Source organism: Homalodisca vitripennis, chromosome 6 (assembly GCF_021130785.1).
Source record: "Homalodisca vitripennis isolate AUS2020 chromosome 6, UT_GWSS_2.1, whole genome shotgun sequence".
NCBI lineage: Eukaryota > Metazoa > Arthropoda > Insecta > Hemiptera > Cicadellidae > Homalodisca > Homalodisca vitripennis.
In genome coordinates, this window is record NC_060212.1 from 92,539,206 (window position 1) to 92,551,042 (window position 11,837).

The window sequence follows — 11,837 nt, forward strand, 5'->3', positions numbered from 1 at the left end:
TAAACATATGACCTGTTTGGTTTATCTTATTCCGTATGAACTTAGTACAGATGAAATTATTCTAGAATCACAGTGATTCAGTTTGCATTTTTTGTAATTTTTTATTTTTGGATTCTCTTGAATTTCAAATTAGGGCTCGTAACAAGTTTGTTAGTTTCTGTCTTACAATAATAGTGTTTGCGCGTTAGCAAACTTGCTACTATAAATTACAGGAATCCCGAAAGTTAAATCACAATAGAAAGTGTGCGATACATATACACACACACACACACACACACACACACACACACACACACACACACACACACACACACACACACACACACACACACACACACACACACACATATATATATATATATTTATTTATTTATTTACATTATGTAATTTGGTTAAACACGATTAACACAAGAAATAATATAACAGTTGGGAAAGCATTTGGCCTGCCTGAGTTTACTCAGTACGTGAATATAATTTCAGCAGATTTAATAACACTTTTACTGTTTATAGTTATTGTACTAAAGACATCTTGGTGGGGCCATTAAGTAAATTTTTTTATCCATAATTTTTGCTATAGACGATTGTTATTTTTACTATATATGAGGAAGTCTTTTATTTCTAAACTTATTTGATTGAAGTAAACAAGTAGGTTTTAAGCTCAGTCTTTCTGTGATAACCTAATTGATTATATCTAAAATAATAGAGCATATATTTAATATAACATTACTTAATTTGTCTCTTGTTCATAAGATGTTTATTTTAGAGAATAGCATTCTCTCTAGAGTTAACAATTCATATGAAAACTCATATTACAATATTGAGAGTCGTTATAGCATCTTCTACACACAATTTGTAATATCTACTTTTAGCCTTTTATGTCGTAGTTCCAGAAAAATAACTGACTTTATTGTCCTTTCTAAATTTGATTTGTTTTATGATGTGAGAAATGTCCGAAACCGTTACCGAATCCTGGGATGACAGTTAAGCATTTCACATGTCCTCAAACATAGAGGTCACTTGGGATTTTAGTAGGAGCAGCAAAATGTTTGTAAAACTTTTGAGATAAGTGGCGGTCATTGGAAGAAAATTACATGTCTGCAACTTTTATGGATCTACACCATGTTCTAGGATTGCTAGTGGGGTGTCACATAAAGAAAAATATCAACGTATCATCTCTGAGTTCATTCTATACAATTAAATTATGAATAAGTACCAGTATTTGCATTCTATACTATCTCGTTAATCCATGACAGCATGTAACAAAGCAGTAATAATTTACCTCCCTTTAAGTAAGATCAGTTGTGATCATCAAACGAAAATCAGTCTCCTCAAAATAATGAGAGGGCTTCATAGTACAATGCGACATCACAATTTGCGGCTGAAGAACCACGAAGGTTCATATTCGAAATCCATATTATATTATTTTATGCTATAAAATAAAAAGGATAAAGTGCCCTAGCATCACTGACGCCAACCTCAATATATGCTTCCCTTATTCCCTCAATTTACTAGGACGGATTCCATATATACCTGAGCAACTAGATGAGATTGGTTACTCTTGGATTGGAAACTCTTCAAACCAATCTCATCTAGTTGCTTTTCCCATATTTCAAAAGGCTTCGAAAGAGTTTTAGCGATCACTAAACAAGAAGTTTTATATTAATATTAATTTTCTCTGCAACGTACTTATTAAAGAATTTTTATCTCATTACATATATGATGCATTTAACTAAAAATGAACGTTCACAAGAATTTTTATTTGTAATAGCAATAATATAAATTTGTAATGACCAGAAAGCGACCTGTTCAACAGCTTATGATGGAACACCCTGTTTTGTGTCGCTTCTTATGATAATTAATAAGAGTAGACGTTGTCATGTTCAAATTTCTGAGTGTTTTTCCATCAAACAGAAGCAAAGATACAGTATTTAATTTTTACGAAGTACTATTTACATGTCACATATCTAAATAATAAATTCAAAATATATATTTTGTGTATAATAAGTGAGTTAATTCATATTATTTTACGATACTATGGAGTGCACACACTATTAACAACATACTTTTCTGCAGTTACCTACTGAGAATCACGTTGTTTAAATATATAATATTAACAATAAGGTGGCGTTTGTCCTTTTTGTTATAGTTTAATATTTTTAATTCTTTCTCTTTACAAGCACGTGAATGAGAAACAAGGAGATGGAACTTCAAAATATAAACTATCTTAATTGTGTTTAGCCTTAAGGGTATTTAGATATCTTCTCCGGAGAAGAAAACTGAAGGGCCAAAGTTGGACTCAGCAGTTGTAAAAAGACCAACTTCGCCAACTCCGAGTCCACTTCTACCACTTACTTAATCTCTTTTTGTTTTCCTAAGTAGAAAATATTCAATAATACGAGAGAAGAGACCAAAGTTTGCAACTTAATTTAGCGTAACTACTTATAATACATTAAATTTCTTGTATATTTTTTTACTATTTAACAATAATATTCTCCTCCTCCTAATAATTTTTAAGATTCATATGAAATAGCAATTCATTTATTTCTATGAGGTCTTGGTTTGCTACCAAATATGGTAAGAATCGTAGCTAGCTTATAAAAAACTTCATTAAAATTACAACTTAGGATATTCAATTATACACGAAAAATAAATTTTAAAAAGTTTTTGACATAAAATTTTCAAGCATGAATGATTTATTATCCACACCACGACTGTAAAAACCATACAAAGAAAGAAAATAAGAAGATAAATATATCATATACGAGTACATTTAATGACTATCTTGGTAAATATTGCTACAAAATTAACAAATTATTATTTAATTATAACAGTTAACTTTTAAACAATATAAATTCATACATACGAAATTAAATATACAAATTTAGCCAACAAGTTAAAAACATATGAAGATTTGGTTTTAATTATTTATTTACTTCATTTCCCATAACCTACAAAAAGCACCTGTTGATGAATTCGTTGAATTCAAAATGTACATTGTACAAAATAAAACCTATAAAAAAGTGTTAAATCGTGTATTATTGTATATTTATACCAAACACTTTTCGAGGCTACATCTATAATAAACAAAGAAATTCCTTTTAAGTGACACCTTCACACTCACACACTTCACACCGAAAAAATACAAGATTTCATTTGATGCGTTAAGGAATCTATCCTCATGCCTTGGAAGGAATGTCTCAATCCCAATGTATCAAGCAAGAGATTGGTAATTTTCTATTCTAAATTAATTTCAAAAGTTAACAGATAATTATCTCCCTTATTTGTAATACACATTAGAACATCAACCCTAAAAGGCAATATCAAACAAATATTCATGTTTATCATAGTGAATAATAATTCATTATAGACATAAGTATAACATATTCAAATATGATTTAAGAATTTTGTTGAATCTTTGGTAATATTTGCCGTATAGACGGAACAATTCGTACATGCTCTTCTAACTCACGAGATCTGAGCCTGGAGGAAATACAAAAAGAAGACTAAGACAAGATTTTTGCTCATGTCCATCACAGACCTCGGGGACTATACTTCCAAGTTTAGAGAAGGGTACTATATAATATGTTGGTAAGATAACGTAATGTGAGGTCTCTGCCAACTACGCCAGAGGTGTCGATTTATCATGTAACGGACAACCTTAACCTCAGGCTATCTCGCTGTCGCCCTACATAATAGTCTCAAATTTGCCCCAGTTTTATTACTTATACAAGTCTATATATATATATATATGTCTGTGTGTGTTTTTTTGTTTTTTTTTGTTTTTTTTTTGTTTTTGTTTTTTTTTTATTGAGGTTTGAAAAAAGATCTTCCAAAGACACCACCATCGCTAAACTCCACCGTCCATCTTCCGGCAGATATACGTGGGGGTAGTGTGGGATTCCTGCCAGACTGGCAGACCTACCCACTAAAAAAAACAATACCATCTACGGGGGGGACTGGATTGGAACCGCGTTAGTATTACATCAATCCAGTCCGTGCTGCGTCTTGCAACGCCTACTCCAGGTTACTGGTCCCTTTCTGCAATTTTAGCTTTCAGGAGGCGCTGTGCGTAAGCTTCAACAGCTGACCAATCTTCTTCTTTTTTGATCATATAGGCCACCAGGCTTGAGGGGGAGAGCCTGGTACCTATGACCTCTTCAGTGGTGCTTCTACAGTCAATCCACCGAGCACACTCGAAGAATGTGTGTTCGACGTTGTCAATTTTGTCAGGGCAGTATTTGCACGTCGGTGTGGTGTGCAGGCCCATCTTGAAAAGATAAGCATTGAACTGCCCGTGTCCCGTCAATAACTAGGTCAGGAAGAAGTCCGTGTCCCCGTGCTTCCGAGAGACCCAGACATCGATGTTCGGAATGAGGCGCTCCGTCCATCTGCCTGTATCCCCCGACGTCCATCGGTTCTGCCACTCTTGTTGCGTCTCGTTTTTTATTCTTGTTTTTGCCTCCGTGTAGTTGTCACAATTTTCTTTAGCGTTGTAGAGCTTGGCTCTCTCAAACGCCAATAAGTCGATAGGCGCAGCTCCTGCAATTACTAATACTGCTGCTTCGGAGACGGTGCGGTATGCGCAGGCAACCCTGAGAGCGCCTCTCCGCTGCACCGCTGCTACCTTTCGCCGATATGTTTTCTGCTTCAAGACGTCCGCCCATATTTCTGCTCCATAAAGCAGTTCAGAGTGAACTACCTCAAGCAGGACCCGTCTTTTCCTGGTTCGTGGTCCTATCGAGTTTGCCAAGATCAAAAAATCAGGAACAGTGAAATTTTTAGTATTATTTTCACACACTAAATTTTGAGTAGGTGCAGAAACATTCAGTGCCATATCTTGACTAAAGCAGAAAAATTATTGTAGAATCTACTACTCCTTCCTTCTACAAACGCGTAGGAAATAGTTTCACCAGCAGTTTTCTGCATGAGATATCTCAGCACCGTCAGATAAATAACATACACATCTGTCGAACACATACAACATCTACTTAAACAACCATCAGAAAAGGTGCGCATTAAATTTCATTCCCAATAACTACGTTTAACAACTCCAAAAGTATAAAAAATTTCTCTACATAAAACTTAAGGGTATTTATTTATGTTTTAATAAAATATTAATGCAATCACATGTTGTAACTTCAATCTCAGTCAATAATATCAAGCATTTTACCAACTTAGATCAAACCTTTTATATTAAATTTATTTATGTTTGCAATAAGTTTATCCTACTACGAATCAATTTCCAAAAGTTTTAAAGTTACTTTCAATCGATGTTTACACAATTTAGCCAACCTTAACTGATCTGCTTGCTGTTGACTGTTATTTAGAATTCCCAGGAAAGTGAAATATGCACACACTTTAAGTGTGATTGAAGGAAGTCAAATTTTTACTCAAAACAAGTTTAATTGTACATAAAAATCTACTTTAACTCAATTAACGTGCGTGTACGATTGACAAAGCTAATTATTATTATTCTTTACAGAACCAGTACAATTTATCTTGTATCTGCTAATAGGATATAAAAGTTTCTTTTCTCAATAATTAGGGTCCGACTTTTTTTCCACAGAATATCTCAAGAATTAAACAGACAATATACTTAAATTCTGGCATTAAATAATGTTTTCTCAGCTATCACAAGATGAATTATTTCATCCCAAATTACTGTAGTATTACTGGAACTCTCACAACTATATTCGAAGAATAAGAGAGCAGATTTTCAATGTGTCAAAATAAATGATTTTGAGATAAATATCGCTTATTTTCTTTAATACTTGATGAAATGGTGCTATTTTTCCTCCATAGCTGCTTCAACGTTTTCCAGACACAAGATATATTTCTAGTTAGCGTACTTCAGGTTACCAATCAGTATAAATGTAAAACAATGTGTCAGTATCAATCTCACTAATACTTTCCACTTAAATACACGCTAATTATTTACCGTTGGATAGATACCAGCTGAGCACTGTCAGTAAAACGGATTTCATTATAAGCAGAGTCTTTAGAAATTGATTCTAATCAAATGGATTTTATCTCATCAATGCATTTTGTCAGTGGTACAGCGTAATAAATTTTGCCCATAAATCTCTTAATAGTAAATCGCTTGCAGATTATAGCCAGAAAGGTAGTGTATTTGCATCAATGATATTTTCAATATTTTTTTTATTTGAGTAATCGCTCTTTTAATTTAAAGGGAAAAATTGTTTTCAAATTAATTTTTGTTTATTTTACTTTTTGACATATTTATTCACTTTAAACCATTTAAAGTGAAAGTCAAGTGACATAGGTTTTAATATGTAATTAGTACTGAAAACTTTGATTTGTTTTTGAATTGCGTTATCAGAAATATAGCAAAAGTTTAAATGTCACGTAAAAATATCCCCTATGTGATTTTTGACAATTAATTATTATCATATTTTGTATTATCATCCTAATAGTCGTTACTATACCTTACCTAAAGAAAGGAAAAACTCTCAGAATCGTTTAGACAAGTAGAATGTACATTCTGAGTGACGCTTTGTCGTTTACACGTCCAGATCTCGCCACAAGTTCAAGGTGGAATGTTATAACAGCTCATGTAAGATACTATTGCCATTGCATTCTCTGACACCATTCCCTCTCTAATGGCTCATTCCGCTGCGCCGGCGTAATTAAGATGTCTGCATTTGGCCATTCAGCTGATAAAGCTGTTCGTGCATTATTACATAACATAGGATACGTGTAAATTGCAATCATAACATACATTATACTATATATTCTGTATGATGTATTTATACATTATACTCACACTAATAACATTCATTATACAATTATTATTCGAAAGTTTGTGTGTGTGTGTGTGTGTGTGTGTGTGTGTGTATGTATATATGTAAAATTCCGATATATCGTAATGTAAATCAATACATTGGATACTTAATAGCTGAACCTAAGCAAAACCACTGGGAAAAGAAGAGACCTTACAGAATTGAAATCTTTTAAAAAATTCCCACTTACATAAAAGTAACATTGAGTACCACGATGATGCATTGCACTCCCTGTGAAAACTGATTTCTTTCTGCATAAGCTCTCAGATCGTTGAATCATTTTTAATGATAAAGAAATTACACTACAAATCTCCAGCCCAGTGTCCTGGGAATTAACAGTACAGATGTTACATTGGTCTCTATTGACAGTGAATCAAGTCGTGTATAAACTACTTCCTGTCGTGCGTAATAAAAACTCTCAGATAGTCTATTAGTTGTAAATTAAAAAATTAAACAATAATAAATCCACTACAGTGACCTGGACATTAACAGTAAATGTATTACACTGGCCTCTACTAACAGTACATTCACTTCCTGAGTAAACTACTTCCAGTCATGCGAAAATACTCTCATTATGGTCGAATAATTTTTTAAATTAAAAAAATAATATAATATCTCCATTCCTGTCCTGGGCATTAACAGTAAGGATGTTACATCTACTTCCACAGACAGTGTAAGTCACGTCCTATAAAAACTGCTTCCTGTCGTACGTAATAAAAACTCTCAGATAGTATAATAGTTGAAAATAATACAATAATATATCCACTCCAGTGCCCAGTGCATTAACAGTAAATTTTACATTAGCCTATACTAATAGTATAGTAACTTCCTGAGTAAACTACTTCCTATCAAGCGTAAATAATCTCATATGGTCGAATCATTTATTAAATAAAAAATAACACAGTAACATCTTCATTCCTGTCCTATAGCGCGTAGTAAAGACCCTCAGTTAGAGGAATATTTGTAAATAGAAAAATATACAATAATATGTCCACTCCAGTATACGGGCTATTAACAGTAAATGTCTTACACTGACATCTGCTGACAGTACAGTCACGTACTGAGTAAACTGCTTCCTGTCGCGCGTAAAGGATCTCAGCTAGCAAGTAAACAGAAAAGACAATGTAATGTCTGTACCACTATGTCTTGGGCACATTAACTGTGTGAGCTGTAGAAGTGTTACATAGACATCTACTGATAGTACAGTCACGTTCAAAAGAAACTGTTTCTTGTCGTGAGTAAAGTCTCTCGGGATGTCAAATTTTGTATTGTCTCGTGTGTCGTCACCTCCATGCTCTGTTTGTTTTAGATCACATTCCGCGAATAACAGGAATTTGAACAGTGACTTCCGCATCACCTTCCTTAGGCCACAGCCGCATGTTTTTGTTCTATAATGTCTTATGGCCTTTTTACACTTGAAGAAGATGGTAGAGTTTAATCTCCAAAATGCAATGTTATATTTTTTTTGTTTTATATAATGTTGGCAAATGTCCGACGTTCTATTGTCCTTACAATTCTCCCTCTCAATTCACCGTCACAACCGACTTATAAAAGAATAAAAGCCCTTAAGGTACTTGTACTAACCAATTCTGAATATGCTTAAAATGAAATAATATATCAGAACTATTTACTACGTACTGTCTACTATTAAAAATACTGAAAATGTATTTTGGAGCAAACATAAAAATTCTCTTACATACACTCTTTTAACAGTGTTCTCCCATAAGTTAGAGAGAATATTATATATATACATTCTGTAGATCGTTTGAAACACGTTTAACATAAAAAAGAAAATACAGTTGGTGAAAGCAAAGATTTTACCTACTGAGAGCCCTTACGATCGGCAGGATCCAGTTTACTCAGTACGTGACTGTAATTTTAGCAGATATCAGTGTAATAAATGAGGAAGTTATTTATTTTTGAAACTAATTTTTAGTAAAGTAAATAAGTAGTAGTTAAACTCAGTCATTCCGTGATGAGCTGATTGATTATTTTTTTAAATAATAGTGCATGTACTTATTTTATAGAATGAAATTAACTCTAGAGTTGCAAAAATTAACGACTTCTCTCATATTACAATATTGCATCTTCAGCACACAATTTTTAATATCGACTTTTCGATTTAAATGTCGCACCTCCATACTTTCATTGTCTTTTGTAAATGTGACTTTTTATGCTGGAGAAAATGTTCGACACCGTCACCGGAAACTTGGGAAGATAGTTTTTCACATGTCCTAAAACATGTAGATCACTTGTGTTTTTAGTAGGAACAACAAATGTTTCGCAAACCTCTGAGGTAAGTGGTGGCCTATAGAAGACAACTCCATGTCTGCAACTTACTCGTATATTGAGCTACACTGTGTTCTAGGACAGCCCAGTGGACTGTCGTCTAAAGAAAAATATCTCCGTATTGTCTCTGAGGTAATTATGAATTACATATTTAAAATCAATAGGCAATCTCTGAGGTTGCCTACTACTAAATTATGACTAAGTACCAGTATTTGCAATCTATACTATCCCGTTAATCCATGTAACAAAGGAGTAATAATCCCTCGTTAACTAAGATCAGTTGTGATTATTCAACAAAAATTGGACTTCTCAAATATAGGTACTCTACATTTCTACTAGTCATATCAGACTTCAATGAGAGGGCATCATATTAAATTATGACATCAAATTTTGCGGCGGAAAAGCCACGGGCTGTCATATTAAAAGTCCACATGAACAGTAAAAAGTGCTCTAAACATCACTGATTTCAACCTCAAATGATGCAATTTCTTTATTCCATCAATTTACGTGGACGGTGTTCATATATCCCGAAACGGATGATATCCGGTGTATCATGAACAGCAAAAAAGTTTCTCTGCGTCACTTAAGAAAATTGTATAATAATTTTAAGAACGTACATTCTATGCAATTTACAGTGGCTGGTATTGCTCCGAGTATATGACTTCTGCAGGGCGCTAAACTTATGCTAAACTGTGACAAAAACAAGAAAACCAATAAAGTCGACTCAGTATCTACACTCCTTACTGTATCACTGTTCCAGGAGATGCATGTCACACATTTGACCTCTACATTGGACCCCCTTGCTTTGAGGTTTTTATCTCCGAACCTTATCATGAATTCTGTTGATGAGTAAAGTCATGATCAATATGGAGGAAAACGCTTCAATGCAATTTCATCTAGTTGCTTTTCATTTATATCAAAGTCCTTCGAAAAGTTTTAGCGATCACTAAAAAGAACTTCTATATTAATATTAATTTTCTCTGCAAACTACTTTGTGAAATCTTTTAATTCGTTACATATATTATGCATTTGACCAAAAATAAACGCTCATATGAATTTGTATATTTAATATCAATAATATAAAATTGTTATAACCAGAAAGCGACCTGGTCAACAGCTTATGATGGAATATCCTGTATTTGTGTCGCTTTATACAATACCTTATAGAGTAGAGGTTGTGATCTTAAAAAATTATGAGTGTTCTTCAATCAAACAGAAGCAAAGATACAGTATTTAATTTTTACGAAGTACTATGTACATATCACATATCTAAATAATAAATTCATACTTTAAAATATACTTTCTCTATAGTGAGTTAGTGTATGTATATGTTTTACGATTCTTTGGAGAGCAAACAATATTTAAAAATACTTTATCTGCATGACATAATTACGTATTGGGAATAATTTGGTTTTAAAATCTGATATTGACAATAAGGTGACGTTTTGTCCTTTTTATTGTAGTTTTATAAGATTAATTCTTTCTCTTCACAAGCAAAATATGTTAAGGAGGAACAAGGAGATGGAACTACAAAAAATAAACTATATTAATTGTGTTTAGCCTTAAGGGCTTTTAGAAATCTTCTCCGTAGAAGAAAACTGAAGGGCCAAAGATGGACTCAGCAGTTGTAAAAGCACCAACTTCGCCAACTCCGAGTCCACTTCTACCACTTACTTAATCGCTTTTTGTTTTCCTAACTAGAAAATATACAATAATACGAGGGACGAAAGTAAAGTTTACAGTTTAATTTAGCGTAACTCTTATAATTACTTAAAATACTTTTAATGTCCTGGATATATTTTATTATTTAACAATAATATTTCCCTTTTTGCTAGTGATATAATTTGCAAGATTCATAAATAAGAATTTATTTATTCCCACAACAACGTCTTAGTTTGCTACCAAATATGGTAAGTCCTGTAGCTGGCTTCTAAAAAGCTTCATTAAAATTACAACTTAGGATATTACAAGATGAAAATTAAACTTCAAAAATTTTTTGACGTTTAAGGTATATAGCTTCGTTTAATACTAAAAATAAGGAATTTATAGCTAAAGTTCATATATAAAATATAAAACATTTTTTGGTGAAAATTAAATTTACATTTTATGTTTTAAAAGAATATTTAATATTAATTCTACAAGTAGTTTTAGTGTAGTATAAAGTCAGTTTTATTTAGAGAGATTAATGGCATTCGACCAATAAATTTATAATCATTCTTTTAACACCAACCTACTTTCAAATTTTAAGGTTTTTTACAGCAAAACTAACACTACGTTTACAATTTTATTTTTAAACTTAAGCATTTGTAATTTTAAACCTACCCAAAATTAAAATTAGAATATCCTATTTTGTAGTATTGTATGTTTAACGAAACACTTTTCAGTTTTTCACGAGCCTCATCTCTATATAAAGAACACTGAGGTCCGATGGTGGTACATGACACTCCATGGGAATTAGCTGAGCGTTAGTGAATATTTTACATAGTTCAAAGGGGGAGGGCCTATTATTAGGACCCTATTTAGTATAAACTCATAACATCTTAACATTATACTCCAGTCATACTCGTACATATACTCTTGTCTGGAGTAGGTACTTGACTGGTACTTAATATCGATATCTGTTATTCACAATCCAAACCCAGAAAAGTAATCCCAGTAACAAGTTAAACAAACAAACGTTTTTGTTATAAAAACAAGGTTTCATCCATTACCTGATTTGATTCATTATTTATTCCAACTTCGCCAACA

The 11,837-nt window shown here is 32.7% G+C and overlaps 1 protein-coding gene across 1 annotated transcript; it reads right to left on the reverse strand.

Moving 5' to 3' along the window:
* Window positions 1-4,309: 4,309 nt before the first annotated feature.
* LOC124365471 lies at window positions 4,310-4,834 on the reverse strand. Its single transcript, XM_046821454.1, has one exon. It carries the CDS (start codon window positions 4,832-4,834, stop codon window positions 4,310-4,312), a length of 525 nt encoding a protein of 174 aa, XP_046677410.1.
* Between the last annotated feature and the right edge of the window lie 7,003 nt (window positions 4,835-11,837).